General features: G+C 47.9%; 1 protein-coding gene across 4 annotated transcripts in view; it reads left to right on the plus strand.

Moving 5' to 3' along the window:
- Positions 1-22669, plus strand: part of ENPP6 (ectonucleotide pyrophosphatase/phosphodiesterase 6) — a 79712-nt gene that overhangs the window by 17103 nt on the left and 39940 nt on the right. For all 4 annotated transcript variants that reach the window (XM_013975399.2, XM_013975396.2, XM_018042101.1 and 1 more), the window contains exon 2: positions 14911-15090. In XM_013975399.2, the coding sequence (XP_013830853.2) occupies positions 14911-15090 (180 nt within the window). The remainder of the gene's footprint in view (positions 1-14910; positions 15091-22669) is intronic.

Here is a 22669-nt window from a genome sequence, read left to right on the forward strand (position 1 = left end):
GCCTTGGGCTCTCTCTCTTACGGATCTTAAAAGCCGGGACAAGTAAGTAGACACAGTGAGCCTCCACGCCCCAGATGGGAATTCAGCCTGAAATTAGAGTAAAAAGGAGACGCAGGGGAAACCAGTCCAGCGACTGGCTCTCCTTCTATCGTCCTTCAAGGCCTTTTATACTTTTGATTATACATAGAGATCAATGGGTAATACAAAATTATGTAGCGTTCGCAGCCCAGACTCTTTCTGTATATCTTTTTGTATACAAAAGGTCTCAGGTGATTTACATTATCTTCTGGCCAAGAGGCTTGTTAACACTTTTTGGCTCTCTTCCTTAATGAATGTTAATTTCATTTCCCCTGAAGTGTTTTTCTTTAATCTACATCTCCTTAAAGCATTAAATTACATCTCTATAGAACAAAGGTGCAGTGGGTTATAACAAAGAAGGTACTTAACTCAAAGATCTAATGTTGCTAATACCAGGTCTACTACTTGTTTTTCTATATACCAACTATATCTAAAAATAAAGGATATGAAAATTTGGCAGCAAGTATTGGCTCAACAAATGAAACTTTTAATCAGTCCTATTCTAAAGATTTTGACTCCTCGGAAGCCCCTACATTCCTAGGATGTTTTAAGCTTCCTGTGCCTCCTGCGGTCAGGAGGCCTCAAACTATCACACGCGCAGCCGTATGAATCCTGCAGGCAGGCTAAAAAGCCATCAAGAGGGGTTTTTGGATTAAAACACTCTTTAAAATGCAGAAGACTAAAGCCCTAAATTGACTTTTTCCAGAGAATGTCAGAAGAGTGGAAAAGCAGGCAGATTCTTATTTTTTGGGGGGTGGATGCTCAGGAAATTCCAGGGGGAAAACCTGAGGTCTGATTAGCCTTGCCATCAGAGCTCTGCCGCATGACCTTGTCACGGGTGGAATTCCTCACGCTGGCTCCTGGCACACAATGACTCATTAGTTAAGACAAAATCAACTGCTGCACACTTAACCTTCACAATCTCAGTGGTTTAACACTCTGGGTCTTTCTCTGCTACTTCCGTCATGTCAAGTTGACGGATTGATGTGGGGCTATGCCCTGTGTGGTCATTCAAGGACACTGACTGACGAAGGCTCTGCTGTGTTCAACATGTGGCCTCCAGGATCACCCTGAGTGCCAGCATCCTGCTAGTGGACAGGAGGGCCCTTAGAGGACCCCAAGCATGGTCTTTGTGGCCAGGCCTGGAAACGGCATCTACCTCTTCTGCCTTCCTTCCTTTGTCCAAACCACAGGTCATGGCTCCACCTGGATGCGAGGGTGGCTGGAAACTAGAATTGCTGGCTGGTCTGTTGCAACGATTATTCACTATGGAAGGAAGGCAAAGGCCGTTGGCTAGGAGCTACCTGCCTGAGCCATACGATGTGTTTCTCTGTGTCTTTCTTTCTTTTAGCTCATAGTTGATTGAACTTAGCCTGTGGGAAATCTGAGGGCTTAAATTGGAACTTTACTCAAGAGAAGATATTCATCTGCTTTGCTAAGAAGGAAGGGACACTACTGACCTGGGACCACTTGTGAGCTTGGCAATATTTTAAACTCATGTGCATGTGTGTGTGTGTGTTAGCCAAGATCTAGTTATATTGTATATTGTTGTCTTATTGTAGGAGGGAGAGTCTTTCAGAGCATTCACATCAGTGTTGCCCGCTTGCCTGTCAATGGTGGAAAGTATCTGTGCTCCTAATATTCAAGTTTATTTTGTTGGCTGTGCAACAGCTGGCAGTCTAAAATGAAAAGCTATTCACTGATTCCTACATATGATATCTGTCTGATAGAATCGCATATTCTCCATTAGGTCCCACTAGTCTGACACTGGTTTACTACTCAAGTCCGGACCAGGGATCCCTCCCCCTACAGGTTCACAGTTTGCTGCAGCGACTAAGGGGGCTGCCCTGGGCGTGTGGCCGCCTGGCCCCGCTGGCCTCTCTCTGTGCCTCGGCCTGAATCCTTAGCATGTTTAGTATCTTCACAAGCAGCTCTGGGGATGCTGGGATGCCTTTACATATGAAAAATATCAGAACAAAATACCAGGCTGGCAAAGGTGCGTGGCGCCCAGCGAGATGCTGGGTGAGGCTGCGAGCGGTGATTATTGTGACGGCCAGTAGAGGGCAGTGTCGGGCCAGGCGCAGGGGAGCTGTCATAAATGCCTGAGGTTAGTTTCTGAACTGGGGATCCACTGGTTACAAACCTTCTTGAGTAATGGTAACGGGCGGTAGAGCCTTTTTCTCCCCCTCCGCCGCTTTAAGGGGATTTGAGAGTCTACTTCAAGGACTTGTGTGTGACTATGAGACAATAAATAGGCTATCCAGCCTTATCCCTCCTGGAGCCATTGACCACTGCATGCTGCTTGATAAGGTTGCCCTTTATTTATTTATTATTATTATTTTGGCCACACAGCATGTGATATATCAGTTTCCTGGTGAGGGATCCAACAAGGATCAAACCCGCTCCCCCTGCACTGAAAGCTCAGAGTCTTAACCTCTGGGTCACCAGGGAAGCCCAGTAGGGTTGCCCTTTAAAAGAGGGTTTAGGTAGTGGTTTGCATTTCCCCAGTGCTTACTGTGTGCCAGACATCATGCTAAAGTTTTGCCTACCCCGAATTATTTAACTCTGGACAAATGTATGCGGCTTCCCAGGTGGCGCTAGTGGTAAAGAATCTGTCTGTCAATGCAGGAGACCCAAGAGACTAGGGTTTGATCCCTGGGTTGGCAGTATCCCCTGGAGTAGGAAATGGCAGCTGACTCCAGTATTCTTGCCTGGGAGAATACCATGTGCAAAGGAGCAGAGTGGGCTACAGTCCATGGGTTCGCAAAGAATCAGAGGCGACTGAGCGACTGAGCACCCTGCATACACAAAGGTATGATTGTTTTCCAGAGGAGAAAGCTGAGGCTCTCTGCAGTTAAATGACTTGTGTGAGATCCCAGCGCGGGGGCAGACTTTGATCTGTTGGGCTCCAAAGTGCTTTCCGCTCAGCCACGTGCTTCTCATTGGTCCTTAGTTCCTGCCAGTTTCCATCCTTCCTGATGCTTCTATTTTTAACTCAAAAAGCTCCTCTATTCCGATGACGTCTCCGGTTTGGACTGGGAAGCTCTCAGTACATCAGAAAGATACTTCTCACACCTAGCCATGTGATGAATTGCTCGTTTGAGTTACTCTTTCATCCCCGGGGCAAGTTATCTTTCAACACATTTTATATATGCTAAGAGCACCTAAGCAGAATTATGTACACGGACCATTAGGCCAGGTGCTGCGTCAGCTCCAAATGCTGTCTGTTTGCCTGTGGCTCGCTCATTGACCTGAGCGCATAAGCGGTGGCTACAGCCATGACCTAAACTGATTTTTTAATCCCATGATGTGGGATACTGGTCTCACTACAGCCACACCTGACCCAAGGCACTGAACTTGCATGGGCTAGCATCATACTTCACACATGGGGGGTTTTGGTGGTCGTTGTAGATTGGTGGGTTCACACTGGTAGTTTAGTCACTAAGTTCTGACTCTTGCAACCCCATGGAGGGTACCCTGCCAGACTCCTCTGGTCTATAGGATTTCCCAGGCAAGAATACTGGAGCAGGTTGCCATTTCCTTCTCCAGGGTATCTTCCCAACTCAGGGATGGAGCCCGTGTCTCCTGCCCTGCAGGATGAGTCTTTATCAACTAAGCCACCAGGGACTGGATTGAATCATTAACATTGTGACTACCTCACATGCCTGAATAGCTGAATTTGATCATTCTCTATCAATTGTTGTCATTAATGGTTGATCAAATACTGTTTTGGTACCTGTTGTTGGAGATCACCCATCAGCCCTTCCAGGTTCTGCACCAGTTGAAAAGATGGATCGTCGAACATGGCTTGGATCCAGGACCTAAGTGTGACCTCTCCCTTTTTAAACAGAATTGAACTCCCCTCCTTACCCCCAGCCCTGCCCCAGTCACAGGTCGGGGCAGCTGGAGAACTAGAGTAACCCCCTGTGCTGGTGGGAGGACGACTCCTGTCCTGGGTGAATTTACGGGCAGGGAACACAGAAGGGGCCTCCCACCACCTGCAGGCAGACAGGACGGGAGGCAGCTGGAGACTGTTTTATGCCAAAGTCACCCCACTCCAGTAGCAAGAGGACCGTGGCTGACCTGACGTCACTGTGGGAAGGGAGGGTGGCTGAGCGGGGAGGAGCTGGATGCTTTATCACTAGGGAGGGGGAGAAGGAGCTTCTAGACCGAGGTATTGGTGGGCTCTCTCTTGTGTATGATGTATTCCCTGGTGGCTCAGACCGTAAAGAATCTGCCTGCAGTGCAGGAGATCTGGGTTTGATCCCTGGGTTGGGAAGATCCCCTGGAGAAGGGAATGACAACCCACTCCAGGATTGTTGCCTAGAGAATTTCATGGACAGAGGAGCTGGGCAAGCTGCAGTCCATGGGTTTGCAAAGAATCAGACATGACTGAGTGACTAACACACACACTTTTGTGTATGGAAGACTAAGGGCCAGGAATAAGGACATCCCCCCTCCAAAAACCTACCATCTTAAAAAAAATTTATTTTGAGACTCAGTTTTTTATTATTTTTATTTTTAAACTTTTTGGCTGCATGGCCTGTGGGATCTTATTTCGCCAATCAGAGACTGAACCTGTGCGCCTTGCAAGACACAAAACTCTTGTGTCCAGAGTCTTAACCACTGGACTGGCAGGAAAGTCTCACGCCTACCATCTTTGGAAGTCCCTAAAAATGCTCATGCGGGAGACCTGGGTTTAATCCCTGGGTCGGGAAGATCCCCTGGAGGAGGAAATGGCAACCCACTTCAGTATTCTTGCCTGGAGATTCCCCATGGACAGAGAGAGGAGCCTGGCAGGCTACAGTCCATGGGGTCGCAAATAGTCAGACATGACTGAGCGACTAAGCGCAGCACAGCACAGAAATGCTCAATAAAATGGGAGTGTGTTTCAGAAGGGATTCCATCTTAAATGCAGTAATCAATTCAAGTTCTTTTCCAGCTTTGTGCTGAGATGAGAATAGATTAAATTGTCTGGAAATATCCTTGAGCTTTGGTAAAAATTAGCTTTCCCCAAATAAAGGGTGTTTAAAAGTCCCAAGCTTACATTTTTGTCCTTATTCTGGAAAATAACTTTTGTTTCTGTACCTGTTTTCTAGCTGCTAAATAATTACACCAAGCTAGCATATTTCAGAAAAATAATACATTCTTTTGAGTTCAGTGACCTCAAAACTCTGAGCATGAATATCTCTAATAGAAAAATCTCTCCCCTCTTAACATTCTGGTGTTATTTTTGTTGCAAGCCCCTACACTTCACACTATAATCAAAGCCTGTTATCTCGGACTTGCGATATTTGTGACTCAGACTTAATCAGGACTGGGTCTAGCACATACATCAGTCGTTGCATTTAAAGATGTGCAAATTGTGAACTTCTCTTTCAACTTGATCTTGCATATTTCGCTCGAAACCGCTTCTTTAACACACCAAATTCTGTCTTTGAACAAGTTAAGAAAATAAGGTGTATTTTCTAGCAGAGGTGACCCATAAAGCCAATTACAGTTTGTAGGTTAAGTCAGCGCTTCCGGCAGTGTGCTCTTCATTCTTTCATATCTCTTGGGTATCGAGATGTTCCTGAACATTCACTAGTCTAAACAGGGTCTCAGCTCATCTTTAGACCCTCCAAATGGGAAAGCACAGAGAGGAATCTAGTGGTGGAAAAGTCTGGCTTATATAATGTTCTCAGGCTGCCGGGCTCTGAATCCAGCGTGCAGTTACTTCTTGGCATCGTGTCAATTTGAGGTGATGTCTGTAGATACGTTCAGTCTCTAAAATGCACCCATTAACTGGAGACCCCTACACTGCAGACCTTTGGGAGCCTCTCGTTCCGCAGCTGGACGCCTTGCAGAGGGAGAGGGGTTATAAAAGGCCCGTCCGCTTTGTTAGCACCCCTTGTCTGGCCGTCTCCCCTCCTGCAGAGGTATTTATGGTACAGCTCGTGCATGACAATCAATTGCCAGTGGCAGGCGGGTCTGGCTTTTCTGAAGATCTGAGCTCCTCCCTGTGATTACCTCGGGGAGAGTCTCAGCAGCAGTCCCTGGATCTGGGGCAGTTGCTACCCAAATAACCAAGCCCTGGTGGGCTAGGGAGGCACCCGGTGGGCTAGGGAGCCACCCGGTGGCCGGAGGGCAGAGGCTGCTGGAGAGGGTGCGGGCGCTGAGTCCTGGAGACCTGGCTTTGAACTGGGGCTCTGCCCTCCTGCCAGCTGCCTGGCACTGGCCTTGCCCCTCAGCCACTCTGAGCCTTACTCTCCCACCTGCCGCACGAGCACAGTATTATCTGCCTCTCAGAGTTGTGTTGAAGACTAAACGAGATGGAAGCACCTAGTTCCAGGTACAGGGGAGGTGGCCGAGACCTGGTAACTAACTAGTCCTGTTACTAAGCTGATCAGCAGACACCTGTCAAGGTGGCTCAGACCTTTGGCCTTCAGGTCATGACCCCTCCTGAGTCTAACTCCAGCCCAGGTAAAGTGCTTCCTGAGTGGGCTGATTCCTGGAACCTGACCCCTGACCCCTTAGGGTCCCCAGAAGTCAACCAGTCCTTGAGGACAGACGCTCTATGATGGCATGAAAGCTGATCCAGGAGCGGCAGCAGCTCCGTCTCTGTGGGTGTGTTAAGGCTGCAGAGGGTACCCAGTGCCAGGTGAACTAGTGACCCCCAGTGAGCTAGTGTTAGAGGGTCATTGTGGTCAAGAGTGAGGACTCTGGGTCCAGGCTCGCTTGGTTGAATCCTGGCTCCACGTCACCTGCTGGTGTGAGAATTCAGTCTACCTCTCTGGGCCTCAGTTACTTCACCTGTAAAGTGGGCCTACCATGAGTACGTGCCCATTAGGGTGATTGTGAAGATTAAACGTGCTGGTTTCCTAAAGCTGCTGTAAGTACCACAAGTTGGGTGCCTTGGAACACCACAGATGCATTGTCTTGCTGTTCTGGCGGCCAGAGGCCAGACACCAAGGAGTTGGCAGGGCCCTGGTCCCTCTGAAGGCACCAGGGGAGGGTCCTTCCTCGCCACCCCCAGCTTTTGGGGTCCCTGGTGTCCTTGGCTTGTCGATGACCGTCTTCTCCCTGTGGCTTCACAGCATCTTTCCTCTGTGCGTGTCGCTCCCAGTGTCTAAATGCCCCCCTGTATAAGGACATCAGTCTGATGGGATTAGGGGCCCCCTGTGACCTCACTTGAACTTGATTTCCTCTGTAAAGATCCACTTTCCAGATAAAGTCACCTTTTGAGGCACTGGGCATCGACGACTTCAATATATCTTTTTGGGGAGGGTACCGTTCAACCTGAGGAGGGCGCGGCAACCCCCTCCAGTATTCTCGCCTGGAGAATCCTCCTGAACAGAGGAGCCTGTTTGGCTACAGTCCATAGGGTTGCAAAGAGTGGGACATGAGTGAGTGACTAAGCACAGCACTATTCAACCTGTAACAGATGGACTTAGAACAAACCTTGGAACATGGTAAGCATTACATATGTTTTTAAACTATTTTTGTCTTTAATACTCATCACAGTCCAGCCAGGGAAGTATTATTATTCCCATTTTAGAGATGGAAATGTGAGGCTCTGAGAATTTAAAGATTAGCCTCAATTTCCACAGCTAGAAACGGGGGAAGACCCCTTCACCTCAACTCTGACCCGTCTGACCATGCGCTCATGCTGTCTCCACTGTACCCGTCAACCTCTCAGAGATGGACAGCTTGCCCACAGCTGGCGCCGGGTGTCCATCACGCATGCTTGTAACCCAGACTTCCGCACATGTGGCCACAGAGGCCTGCCTGCAGCTCTGGGCTCAGAAGTCACCTGAGTGCTGCCTCTGGGTGAAAATGTGTATGCTCTAAAAGAATCACTTCCAAAGTCCGCATTAACATTTTGTAACCTGTATTTATATCTCTATGTTTTGACTAAACTGATGCGCCTAAAGTATGACTTCACTTTTCAACCAGCTATTTTGATATACAATAGATGTGGCCATATTCATCTAATGGAAACACTTGGATGTCAGAAAAACAATGAATGGCTTTAGAAACTAAAGATTAGTATTACTTTGTAAAGGTGATTACACAGCCCAAGAATCCAGAAAGCTTTTGTATAACAGAGAAATTCCTCATTGGTTGTGGAACCTGAGTGTTTAGTGATTCGATTCACTATGTCGTTTCTCAGCATGTGTGTTTAGAGACATAAATAAATGGTCTAAAAAAGGCCAAGAGGTCTCATCTTGAAATCAGCATAGTTTTATGTTCCAGATTGCAAATATAACCACTAAAAGTATTGCAACCATGAAAAGTGAAGTGCCCAGAACATGACGATGAAAGAGAGATGATCCAAGTTCGAGTTGCTCATATCTCTTTGCAGCCCACCCCCCCGCCAACTCGTCCAGTACGATTTATTAGCACTCGGACAGTGAGCAAAATATTCAACCTCTTTGCAGCTAATACACAGAAAATGTGGAGAGTCATTCCTTACTTCTGAACTCATAGGTGGTGGGTTAGGCCAGGGGTTTCCCTGGTGGCTCAGATGGTAAAGAACCTGAGACGGAAGTTCGATCCTTAGGTGGGGAAGATTGCCTGCAGGAGGGCATGGCAACTCGCTCCCATATTCTTGTCTGGAGAATCCCATGGACAGAGGAGCCTGGTGAGCTACGGTCTGTAGGGTCACACAGAGTCAGACATGACTAAAGCGACTGAGCAACATGCACGCACAAGTTAGAACAGGCGATTCCGTTCCCGAGATGTGTGCAGGGGCGTATGCACTCACAAGGCCGTGTGGCGGGACCTCGGGCTCAGGAGGTCCCCATATCCAGTTAAGGACTCACTCCTCGAACTAAGAAGTCAACACGATTGATTTTCGTGAGAAGCCCACACCTTAGGATTCTCTTTGGCAGCTGTGCTGGGAATTCTCTACTGGTCTCTTTGCCCTCCTCCCCCTTCTCTGGCCTGCCTGGAGCCCCTGGAGGATCCCACGGATTGCCTCAGCTGGACAACACTGGGGGGACAGCAGAGGCCAGGTATTGATTTCCCTGCAAGCCTGGGCGGTGGGGGGGCGGGGGCAGGTGCATGATGGGTGAAAGTGGAAAAAGCCCGGGTTGCTTCACCATCTCTTATTAGCCCCCCAGGGCCCTGGTCACCCCTTTGCAAATAACCCCTTTGACAACATACATGCGTCATGCCAGGACCTTGGCTGAGTGCAGCTCCGACACTTTTGAATTGTGCTAGCCCAGTGTGTCATTAAGGAGATCTTGCCTTCCCAGGAAAGGGAGCCCTGAGTGATAGAGAGGAAAGTTCTACATTTTACCTGAATAAAACGTTCACCCCCTCGTCTCACCATTATTCGCACATGCTATCACCTCAGTTGAATACCTCCTAATTTCACTTCTCCTTCACTGTGACTATGAAATAGGAGCAAATAAAGGATGCTTTCTGTAGAACTGCCAGATAGGATACAAGATACTCAGTTAAATTAGAAGTTTAGGTAAACAACAAATAATTTTTTAGGAGAAGTATGTTCCATGGAATAATGGGGGTATATTTATAGTAAAAAATTATTTATCTGAAACTCAAATTTAACTGGGAATCTTACAACTTTTTGGGGGGGCGGGGATAAAATAAATGTAACAACTGTAACTAGAATGGCCTTCTGAAGTGGGCAGTTCCTGTTCAAAGAAACATTTTCTTTTTTTTTCCTTTTTGTCCTTCCTTATTTTCTTCCTTCCTTCCTCTTGCCCCCATTTTTTTTAAAGCATTCTATAAACTAATAAATTAAAAGACTCTTGCTCCTTGGAAGAAAAGTTATGACCAACCTACACAGCATATTAAAAAGTAGAGACATTACTTTACCAACGAAGTTCCATCTAGTCAAAGCTTTGGTTTTTCCAGTAGTCATGTATGGATGTGAGAGTTGGACTATAAAGTAAGCTGAGCACTAAATAATTGATTCTTTTGAACTGTGGTATAGGAGAAGACTCTTGAGAGTCCCTTGGACTGCAAGGAGATCCAACCAGTCCATCCTAAAGGAGATCAGTCCTGAATATTCATTGGAAGGACTGATGCTGAAGCTGAAACTCCAATACTTTGGCCACCTAATGCAAAGAACCGACTCATTGAAAAAGACACTGAGGCTGGAAAATATTGAAGGCAGGAGAAGGGGACGACAGAGTATGAGATGCTGGATGGCATCACTGACTCAATGGACATGAGTCTGAGTAAACTCTGGGAGTTGGTGATGGACAGGGAGGCCTGGTGTGCTTTAGTCTATGGGGTCACAAAGAGTCGGACACGACTGAGCAACTGAACTGAGCTGAACTGATAAGCTAATGAGGGCTTCCCAAGAGGCAGTAGTGGGAAGCCCTCATCAGCTTATCAGTTCAGTTTAGTCTCCAACTGAGACTCTCCAGCTGCCAATGCAGGAGACATAAGAGACTTGGGTTCAACCCCTGGGTCAGGAAGCTCCCCTGGAGGAGGCACGGCAATCCACTCCAGTATTCTTGCCTAGAGAATCCCATGGACAGGGGTGCCTGGCAGGCCACAGTCCATGGGGTCGAAAAGAGTCAGACAGGACTGAGCAACTTAGCACGCATGCATAAGCTAATGAGCAGTGCAAAATTAGGAGTGATGCTGGAGCTCTGGAGGGCTGAACTGCTTTTGAGAGAACTTTGAAATTCAAGGAGAAACTTTGGAGGTAGGTGCTGTGTAGCGGAGATGAATCAGTAAGGTGTACAAGGCCAGAGTTTTTTGAATGAGGGGCCAAGGAGGAAACCTTGGTGGGGAAAGCGGAAACGACTTTTAAGAACGTGGATGTCTGACCTTCAATCCGCAGTTCTTTGCTCTGCTCTCAGTCTTCCTCTTCGCACCCCACTGAATCCCCAGTTACATTTACCAGACTCATGTATATTTCATGTAAGCGGGTTTCTTTGGGCCATGCAATAAAGCACTGAGCGTCACTTCTGGGGTGCCGTATGTCATGGCAGCAGGAGTCTAGAAGGAGAGATGCCTGCGATGTACTGAGTGTCACGGGGAAGTGCAAGAATTCAGTGGAAATGGGTTTGGGACAAATGATGTGGAGAGCTCAGAAGAAAGGAGGCTCCAGCTGATCCCCAGATTCCATTTGTCGGCGTGACTCTCTATCCTCATGTTCATAATGTAAGTTAATGTTCAGAGGTTTCATTACGTGCCAGGTATTCATCTATGTGGTGGTGGTTTAGTTGCTAAGACATGTCCAACTCTTTGCCAGCCCATGGACTATAGCCCGCCAGCTCCTCTGTCCATGGGATTTTCCAGGCAACAATACTGGAGTGGGTTGCTGTTACCTTCTCCAGTTCATGTATGTATTCATAGGCATATGTGTGTACAGAGCTGCATTTGGAGGAGGCGGGGTAGGAGGGAGAGGAGGCAGATCTTCCTTAACACCGTACCTGAAATCCACCTGGGATTTGTGGTTTGTGATGGTGTCAAGAAAGTTTCTACTGATGTTTTGAGCAAAGGGTCCGAGTAATCAAACTACAGCGAGGCTCCGTTTAGAAAGCCCAGAGCAGAGAAAAATCAAGAAGAGTTGCAGATGCCTAAAAATAGGCACAGGTCAGGCAGAAATATGGAGAGGAGAGCTTGTGGGCTGCAGAAGCCGGTACAATGTGCTCTGCTCTGTTCTGTTCTTTTCCTCTTTTCCCCAAGCAATAAAAACAAAAGCGCGAGAGAGGGCCAGGGTGGGTAAGGAAACCAGCTTGAAGAAGAGCAGACTCAGACTGTCACAGCCAGACTGCCAGCCTTCATATATTCATGCGAAGGAAAATCAGCTCAGCTGGGAGCGAAGATTTGAGCAGACGAGGAGATGGAGAGCCATCGTCTCCTGCCGGCTTCCCTGAAAGGCAGTGCTTCCCAGAACAAAGGGATGCCCCTGGGGACCAGCCCGGCATCTGTGATTAAGCCTTTGAAGAATACACCCTCCCACTTCAACTCAAGGCCCAATCCACTAAAAGAATAAAACCCACTTTCCGAACAGAGTTCCAAGATGACCTTCTTGTTGAGAGAGCCCCCTCATCACTTTGAAACCCTTTAATCATAGAAGGAAAACCAGAGTGGGTAGCCTTTCCCTTCTCCAGAGGATCTTCCCAAACCAGGAGTCAAACCGGGGTCTCCTGCATTGCAGGTGGATCCTTTACCAACTGAGCTATCGGGGAAGCCCCAAAGAATAAAACTCACTTTCTGAACAGGGTTCCAAGATGACCTTCTTGTTGAAAGATCTCCCTCTTCACTTCGAAACCTGTTAATGATAGGAGGGAAACCACTGGTTCCGGGATCTTCTTGGGCACCATCCTCTCCCAGGAAGTGGTTGGGACCCTCCCTACTGGTGCTCATGTCGTTCATCCTCTGGAGAGGGGTTATGTCTCAGGACAGTGGGGATGGATAATTTACCTGCTTAGGTCTGAGCTCCCCTTAGAAGGGATGTGCAACTCTGGGCCAGCCTGGACCAGCCCGGGTGCCAGTGGTGACCAAAGCCATCTCTGGAGGTCTTGTCTCAAAGGCACTCCCCTGGGGAGGGCCATAATTAGGTCTCTGAGGTTCACCGGAGTCTACAGGCACCATGACCAACTGGTATGGAAAGAAGATACAAAAGCTAATGTTGAAAACCAAAGACCCTTTAGGGAAAAAGCGAAGAGGCCCAGATGACCACAGGAAAGAAGACTTCATCGTCTGAAATGTAGAAGTGTGGTAGAGCTGTGCATTAGCTGCACACGCAGATCTTAGCTCTCCTCAGTGAGGCCTTACGGGTATCTGAAAAATACAAGTGGGAGAGGCAGAGAGTTTAGTTCAGCAGCAATTCTCCAGGAGAATATTCTCTGTCTGCCTCCCTCTCTCACACATACACACACACACACAGACACACACACCCCATAATCCAGTCATATCACAGCTCTACCGTCCAGGGGAGGCCATCACTTTTCACCCATGAGGGATAGAGCAAAGGATAGTGAGAAAGCCTGAAAATCTTTGGGTCTAGAGGGTTGAATATGAGTGTTGAAAAAAAGAGGGAAATTTCATCAAATGTTATTGTAGGGTTTCTGAGACAAGTAAAGGACGGAAGTTGTAAATACTTGAAAAAGTTTTTTTTGTTTGTTTGCTTCATGCTTCTCTGAATACAGAACATTTTCAAAACTGAAACATATTAGCCCCTGCTTTCATCTGGGTTTCATGCATTTCTTCTAGAGTAATCAAAACAGTTCCAATTAAAAGTAGAGACTGCTGCGCACACACACACACACACACACACACACACACGCCCCTTCTCCCTACTATTCAAACTTTTTGGCCAATGCTATACATAGCAAGGGCTTCCCAGGTGGCTCAGCGGTAAAGAATCCAATTGCCAGTGCAGGAGACGTGGGTCGAGCCGTGGGTGGGGAAGATCCTCTGGAGAAGGAAATGGCAATCCACTCCAGTATTCTTGCCTGGAGAATCCCATGGACGGAGGAGCCTGGAGGGCTACAGTCCACGGAGGAGCAAAGAGTCGAACACAACTTAGCAACTGAACAACAACACGCCTAACAAGGTGCTTGAGTATGGGGACCACATTTATTCAAATGTGGATCTCTACATCTATCACAATGTATAGTCCATAGGAGCATTTAATAAATGTTAGCTGGAGGAATAAATGAAACTAAGAAGTTCTTTAGTCATTGGATAATTTGCTCAAAGTTTTTATTTATTTGTTAATTCTGTCAATTCACATGTGAAAGCTTTGGTCAGGGTCGAAAAACTAACTCTATAGTTTTGGGCAAAAATAATTTTGTTTGGCTCTCTGGGCTTTAAATTGAAAGCATCACTTGTGGAACACCTGAGTTTCTGATGAAATAAAAGGTTTTTACTTTGGGATATTTTGAGTCTACAAATTTTCAAAATTATATTTTACAGTTTCTCCTTTTTTGATTAAAAGTAAAGTGTGGGTGTTGAGGAGTAGGCGCTGGCAAGAAGAAAGAACAACAGCAAACAAACAAGGAAACAAAAAAGCCACTTTGATGAAGCATCGTCAGTGAGCTCGATGAAGCCTGTTTCATCCCGGTGCCAAATGATGCTCACTAAATCGCAGCAATTTTTGATGCACTTGCCAATGTTTGTGTTATTTTTACTTTAAAGATGTAACAGATTGCTCCAAAATAAATAATTTAAGCCTCATGTTTCAAATGAGTCCAAGCGCTGTGTCTTTCACTTCTGCACCCAACAGAAGCTCCTCTCGTGTCTGTACCACACTCCACTGGGAGGGCTGTCTTCTTGCTTTGTTTTTCAAAGCGGAGTCTATTTTTCACCATTCTGTTCCAAACATCAGGGGTTCTATCATCATTCAGCACTTGAAGCGATAACTTCTCTTTATCCGGGAAAAATGGGAACAAACTCCGTGGCATCTAGATTCGTGATCTGGTGGGAGGGGGGTTTGGAAAGGCTGCAGAGAGAACTCTAGGCTGAGAACATAACCCAAGCCCACGGGAATCTACAGCATGCACGCTGAAATTCTTTTCTAGATGTCGAGCCATGAACAATAGGTCAGGTTTTACACACCATGGTCTCAGTTTAACTTAAAATAGCTTCAGACTTGGCCAATTACTTTCACTCGAAATGGCCCCATCGCCAATCAGTATTGGACTTCTTACTGGGTTGTTTGCCTTTATGGTACAATCTAAGAGAAAAGAAACATCTATCATTTAAAAAATAATACTACTAAAAAAACACACCAAGAATATATGCTGTTCTTTGCTCCCTAAATGAACACGAATGACTTATAAATTCAGAAAATAAAGATGACATGTAAAAACACCAGAACAGTAAACTGACAGCCTTGTGTCTTCGTTAATGTAGGTCGCCACTGTGAGGTCCATCAGATGACCGGGAACTACATGTGGGACCCCGACACCAACAAGTCATTCGACTTAGGTATCAACAGAGACAGCCGGTTGCCCCTCTGGTGGAATGGATCAGAACCTCTGTGGGTCACTCTGACCAAGGCCCAAAGGAAGGTCTACATGTACTACTGGCCAGGTGAGCATGCTGACCTCCAGGCCACTCCAGCCTCCCAAACCTCAAAGTGCAGCGGCATCTCTGAAGACAAGCATGCACGTGGAGGTGTTTGAAGACCAAGCCAGGGTTTGAAAAACTGGGATCTTTGGTCAAAAAGTACCTTATGGAAGTGTTCCTTCATAGTTTGCTGCACATAGATGTGTTTGAAGACCAGGCCAGGGTTTTTCCTCTGTTTTGTTGCCCTGCGGCATGTGGGATGTTAGTTCCCAGACCAGGGATCAAACCTGTGTCCCCAGCATTGGCAGGCAGATTCTTAACCACCAGGGAGGTCTCCTTTATATTTTGGTTTGAACACTAGCATCAGACCAGACACTATGCCATCTCTTACTATCCTTGGTTCAGCAATATTTCTGCAGTATAGCATGCATTTTCATGGGCAAAATTTTGGATACCCAGGAGAGATAAGTAATAGGGCACTTATTTGCCTTACAAAAGAATTTGGAGTACCATTTCTGTAGATTTTGAGATCTCCTACAATACTGAAAAGAGGGTTCAAAGCTCTTGCAACTTTTTCGTTGTGCATTCAGTGAAGCCTCTATATTAATAGTCTGCCTGCTATACATATAGCCAGTGAGAGACTGAAGGACTTAACTTACTTCAGTGAGGGAGATGAGCAGTCATGTAGACTGTCCTGAAGCCCACAAGGAGACTTCAGCATCTCTCGTCCTTTTCTTTCGTTCTATTTTTCGGCTGCGCAGCATGGCTTATAAGATCTTAGTTGCCCCAACCAGGCATCGAACCTGTGCCCCCTGCAGTGGAAGCGCAGAGCCTGAACCACTGGACCACCAGGGAAGTCCGGGAGGCTCTCGTTTTGTCAGCCAAAACTCTGTCATTAAGGATGACAGGATTCCATGGCAACAGAATAATCGACTCACCTCTGCCTTCCCATTGACCGGATGTGTTGCTAGGCAAGTGGGCAATTTGACTTTTCCACACACGTGGCTGCAGACACTTTTTTCCTATTGCTTCATGGTGCAATCCTAGATGATTGTTCTTGTGGAAGGAGAGATGGGGGAGGCCTAGAAGAAATGAGGGGTACAAGCAGAGAAGCTGCTAGAGGGATTTCGCTGGGCTGGGCTGGTGGCAAAGCAGCCTGATGAAATGGTGAGAGCGTGGCGGGTTCTGGGGGAATGGGGAAGCCTGGAGAGAAGGGTGAGTAAGCCCAGGCTGAGTCACAGGTGGCCCACATCGAGGACGTGGGCCTTGAGCAGGAGTTTGAAGGATGCTGGTTGGCGGCGGTCACATGGAGAGTGGTTCAGGCATTCAAGGCCATGCCAGCTCCCGGAGGAGGAGCGTGGAACACAGACAGATGGGGAGCGGGGCGACCTGCCATGCTGCGGCAAGTGCCCTAAAGCTGCCACTGAGCAGTGACTAGCGTCCACAGGTGAGCCTGGGACGACCAGAGTGGCTTTCACATCACATCTGCTACTTCACCTCTGAGCAGCGGAACAGACAGACCACTCCTGCTGGCAGTGCAGAGTTGGGGGCGTATTAGAGTTGCTTCAGGAAACACCTGGGGTTTCGTCCCTAACGGCTACCTTGGCTGACGTGAGAAAAATCTTTCAAGCAAAGGTAGAGTTTAGAAGATGCCATCACCTTAAATGGAGGCTCCATTTTTCAAACAGTTGGATGTAAGATTAAGAAAACAACTGGGTGTCTCAGCCAAGCTAATCAGACTCCGAGAGGAGTCAAGCTCAGTTTCAGCACAACATGATGAGTTCTGGAGCCAAGCGTTGCTGCATTTTGAGGTCATTTGCAGTTAATCAGCATCGAAAAGCACAAGGATCCTGGTGCTTAGGCCCAGGAGAGGCACAGATGGATTGCACTGTCTTAGGGACCACCTCAGAACAGACCATCAAGACTAATACTGCCCTGGTGCCGTAAGGGTCACCTTCCACGATACTGGATTAATTTAACTTTCCGTGTCTTGGAACTTGAGTTCTTCCTGCCTTGAAGAGGATTTCCCCCGGAATCTCCTCCCCTCTCCTCACATGCTTCATTGGCCTATGTTCCCCCTCTCCCATGACCTTTTGGGTGGCTTTGGATGCCGATGCTCCCGGAAAGGTAAAGGAGATACTTGCCGCATTTCAGACTTCTCTCTGCCCTACTACAGAGCTTCACTCTTGATCTCACCTTGGGGCATCTGGCTCCGTAACCATAATCAATAATTTGAATTTATATATCACTGAGTAGCTACAAAGTCTCGATGCTAGTTTGCATGTAAAGTATCTTGCTGCACCTCCAAAACGGCTCCTGAAGGGCAAGAAAAAGCCAGTTGCTTTCTCTGAGTCCCAGCTAATGTGACCTGACAAATACTCCTTGAGGTCAGTTTAAGGTGTTACCTGTCAGGAGGGCCGAAGCTAAGAAAGATAACCTCCTAGAATTTCCTCCAAATGAAGATTAGCTAACTGTCTGGCTGTGTGGAAGTCTTGATAGAAATTGGATGAAAAGTCTCTGGCTTCTTAGACATCGTCCAGTCCTTGTAAACTGGATCCACAAATTCAGATTCCTTGAGAACCTGCTGGCTCTGAAGGGCCTGCCACCCAGCCCACGTCCGGCATGCTCCGGCCCCTCCGTTCTTACTGGCTGACTGCTGAGGCATTAGCGGCCGCTGCTGTCCTTTCCCTTCCCACCTCAGCCCCCTCCAGACACAGCGCCTGGCCCGGTGTGGTCCTTGGTCTCTGCAAGATTAAGCAGAGTGCAGTGGCGTTTCTTCCAAATGTGACTTGGTTTTCTTTGCTCCTCAAATCCTCCTCTCCCCTCTGCACTCCCCACTGGACATTGTACAGACCTCTTGACGAGGCCTGGGAAATCTTCGTTGCTCCAGTGAGCTGTGTTATGACACTCTGAGTCTCGCCATGAAGTCAATATTTAGAAGTGCAATTTAAAAATGGCAGGAGTTCAAGTCTTCCTGTCAGGTAGATAAAGCAGCAGACTGAAAAATTGATCACTGGTGAAGAGTCCAAAGGACCCCACCTCAAGTCTTGAGAAATTTAATATTGTAAGCAGAGCCTTCATTTCCCCACCCAGTGATGCCATGGAGCTGTGCAGGGGGGAGATGATCCCGTCAGGAAATGATCCCAGGCCCTAAATCAAATACTTGGAGGGAAGGCTCCCCCAGATCAGCCAGGATCTAGGAGTGATCTGTGAAGCATAAGTTGAGGGTGTGTCATCCCCTAACTTTATTTCCCTGTTCCATCCCTCTGGTTCGAAGTCCAGGGGGTTTTATTGAGCAGGGAAGAGAAGAGTCTCCAATATTCACTTCAGATGGAGACCAAACCAAGAAGGATGCCTTGAGAAGAGGTGACATGGGGGGATATAGGAGGGTAAGGAAACCATTGCATGGAAATAGAATCTGAGCTCTGTGAACAACTGATGTTACTTTACACAATGGCAGACATTTTCAAGTTTATTCTCATGACTCTGATGAACTGACCCCCCCCACCCCGCCCCCAAAGGAACAAAAACAGCAGCCTTTTAGGAGTCTGTGGTTACAACTCTTGGAGCAAGCATCTGGAGACTCTAAGTTTACATCTTCAGTCATGATTTTGCAGCACTAACTCCGTAAGGCCAAGCAGTCAGGAAGAACTGGGGGCAACTGTTCATATGGCTGGGGATGGTGTTGGGTGTGGATATGGCCTCTATCCTGTGCAGGTGTTGAAACAAATAAGACACCTTATGTGGGGAAAGACACATTTCCAACGAGCTTCTCCTCCCCTGCCTCCCAGAAGTGGGCTGGGTGGGGAGTTAACAGGTGGGTATGTGACCTAGCTCCAGTCCAGTTTGCATGTGCTCACTCAGTCGGGTCTGACTCTTTGTGACCCCATGGGCTACAGCCCACCAGGCTCCTCTGTCCATGAGGATTCTGCAGGCAAGAATACTGGAGTGGGTTGCCATGCCCTCCTCCAGGGGATCTTCCCAACCCAGGGATCAAACCCAGGCCTCCCACATTGCAGACAGATTCTTTACTGTCTGAGCCACCAAGGAAGCTTCCCAGTCCAGTTTGGGTTATTAAAATCAAGTTGATTTAGTCTGGATAAGTGAGGAGACAGTTCCTGGCTACTGATCAGGACTTGCGGACTGTTCACAGCATCTTGCTCTGCCCCACCATGCTAGGTCCCTGACAGCTTTCCCTTGGCCAAACTTAGATGAATGAACCTAGTCTGGGGGCAGTCTAGGAGCCCAGCATCAATCATGCAAATGTCTAAGTTCTTGGATTCTATCTATATGTGACTCCAAACATCTGGATTAAAGACTGGAATATTTTTTTCAAACATTCAAACACAGGGACCCAGATTTTCACTAAATTTTCCAGTAACACTGCCAGTTTGGCATTGATCTTTAAGGTGGTTGCAATTTTAGGACCCGAAGAGGCTTTAGTCAGTAAGTAATTTTCAGTTACCTATACTTCTAAATCAAGAGCTCTTTAGGAAACTGATCAAAACTATGTTGTTGTTTTTTTGCTAGAAAAAACACTCACAATTCATACTACACTCACAATTCAATGCTCATACAATACAAGAGAACATAGCGATGAGAAATACCAGATGGTCTTTGACACAACAACATATATACATCTATAATATCTAAGAGATTTGGTTTTTTTTTTTCCCAATGTGAGAGAAACATGTCTCAAAAACTCATCAAAGTATCAATAACACCCCCCAAACCCTCTGGTTCATTTTGTCTGCCAAGTACTCTTGGGTCGGAATTCTCTAAGAGTCTCTGGATGGCATCACTGACTCAACAGACACGAGTTGGAGCAAACTCAGGGAGACAGTGAAGGACAGGGAAGCCTGGCGTGCTGCAGTCCATGGGTCACAAAGAGTCGGACATGGCTTGGTGACCGAACAACAGCTCTGGGTTGAATGCACCTGGGGTGCTTTCCTTTGTTTGCTGGTACCTGGGGGTAAGGGCTGCGTCGATGCTGCCATGGTCTGTCTGCATCAGCAAGGAAAAGGGGACACATTCGCATTTCAGGTCAGAGGCTGTCTCAGAGGCGTGATCGATCTTCGAAAGCCTCCTTTAGAGGCTCAGCCAGTCCCGCAGCAGAGAGGCTGGGGAGGGTGGCTTCGCTCTGGAGTGCTGCCTGCAGCGGACTGCTCCCCCAGCTCTCCCGAGCCTTCAGAGCTGTTCAGCCACAGCCAGGCTCCTCTCACAGGATGGTGTCTCAGCCAGGGTTTCTCAGCAACGTCCATTATAGTCATTGGAAAGCCTTAAAGAGAAACCCAGGGACACACTCCCATTCTTCACAAATCATGGCAAATCTGCTTCTTCATAAAACATCTTACAAGGGTGTGACTAAGGGCCCCTAATAAGCTCTCAGGAGACGGCCATGAGCAAAACCAGATACAGGCTTTCCCCGCCTCTGCCCCGCTCCCCCAGGGAACTTACCATCCATCCAATCCAGGAGACAGATGATAATCTAATACTTGCCTGGATAAATGAAAAGTCCACTTCTTTAAAGTATAATGATGAAAAGTCGATTGCCTTATGACTTCATCTAATAGGGGATCTGGTTTCACCCTAGAGGGCGATGTATGTTAACACCTGAGGGCATGGTGGGAGGGTAGTGGTGGAAGGAGCATCCGATCTGAGCAGATGACACGTGTTAAGGGATGAGAGGAGCTTGGAAGTTTCAAAAAACTAAGAGAGGAGGATGGGCAGGGTGTGGGTGGGGTGGAGAGAAGCTGAGGTCAGGCCAGGCTCCATGCATGGGCCAACTGGAAAATGTATTCTTATCCTGAGAGGAACTAGAAGTCACTGGAGGGTCTTAAGGAAGGAGGGGACAGTATAGTATGTGAATTTGATAAGAGAACTTTGGCAGGGCCTTGGAGCAGGGAGCGCAGGCATCCGGAGGGGGTGGAGAAGGGCGGCCAGCCCACCAGGAAGGTCCTACACGGACCCAGGAGAGAGGTGAGAACAGTGTGGACGAGGGTAGCAGAGGTGGGGAGAAACGGGGGGGTTGGGGACACACTTAGGGGCTAAAATCACCAGGACCTGGCGACGCACTGGATCTGCGATGGAGGGGTCGAGCAGCGACCAGCCGGACACTTGGTTTCCAGCTTACAGATTGGTACAGAGGGAGGCTGAGTCTTTGCCTAACCTGGGAATTGAAAGAGGAGCGGTGTGGAGGCAGAGGAATGTCTGAGTTGACCTTGTCAAGTCACAGGCTCAGAGAGGGGAGCTGGAGACACATCAAGGTGGTGCAGAGAGGACCCGGGGTGATGAAGCTGTGGCCAGGAAGGTCAGCCAGGGGAGAGGCGACAAGCAGAGTGGAGAGTGTCCCAGGCATGGCCTGGGGGAAGGTGGCGCTCGAGGATCAGATGGGGCGAGTGAGGCTGCAGAGGAAGCAAAGGGGTTGCTCTGGAAGCAGGAGGAAAGACAGAAGAGCCGTGAAAAGCACAACGAAGGAGAGTGACATCACCCTTTGAAGGCATCTGATGAGCGGCCTGATGTCACCCGAGGGGCAGGGGAGGGCCCACTGGAGAGCAGGCCAGCTGAAGTTTGCCCCACTTGCTGCAGAGACGAGAGGAAAGAAAAGGTTCCAGGAGAGAGTGGCCATCCCAGAGTTCCCTGCCAAGGGGCAAAGACAGCATCTGGATTTATTATCTGCAGCATCACTGGCCAGCTCCAAACTCTGTAGCTGTTTAATTTCAGTGTAGTATCAAGAAGGGTTCATAATAATAACCCCACAGTATTCTTTAATTTCCCTCTATTGCAGGAGAGTCTGGGCTTGCATAGTGACAACGATCATTGTACCTCATCTCATACTGGTTTTTGAAGGAAACAAAATGTAGAAAGAATAAAATTTGTCATGATTTTTTCCCCACACTTTTCAATTAAACAGGAAAAGAAAAAACAAAACACCTTTTTTTGTTCTGGTTAGTGAATCCACTGACTCCTGCTGCTGCTAAGTCGCGTCAGTGGTGTCTGACAATGGCCTCACAATGCCTTGCTGAAGTTTCCCCACCGCCTTCCAAAAGCAGCTGCCCAGCCAGGGTTAGGCACATGCCACCCCCGCCCTTGGGTTCCTATCAGTCACCTCTTATGCCCAGTGAGTCATTTTCGGTGGAGTTTCCACAATCCTCTCTATTGGATGGATGCTTCTCATCTCAGCTCCCTCCCCCTGATCACGGGCCAGCCCTTGTGGCACCTTGTGCCCAGGCCAGTCCCCCCAGCCCCAAGGCCTCCAGATCAGAAGAGTCTTCCCAGCCCTGTGGGCCAGGCCAACTCGGGAAAGGGTCTCTGAGATCAAAGGCCAAGCTTCCCCCAAGGACTTGTCCCCACAAGCTCCTGTGCCTCCGATGTGTCTCCCTGGAAAAGGTTACATGTGTCTAAGAGAGCTAATTGGCTTAGCTGTTTTAATAAGCTCTCCTGAGACACGTATTCAGCAGCCGTACACCTGCATAAAATGCAGCTTGCTAGGGTTATTGTTACAAGACACATCAGAGTTGGCAAGCCGAGAGGCACTTGGAAGGTGAGACCTGTGTTCTAGGAAGTTTGGAGAGGCGTGATTTTCACAGGCTCAGCTTGGTGG

The sequence above is a fragment of the Capra hircus genome, chromosome 27 (assembly GCF_001704415.2).
Source record: "Capra hircus breed San Clemente chromosome 27, ASM170441v1, whole genome shotgun sequence".
Lineage (NCBI taxonomy): Eukaryota > Metazoa > Chordata > Mammalia > Artiodactyla > Bovidae > Capra > Capra hircus.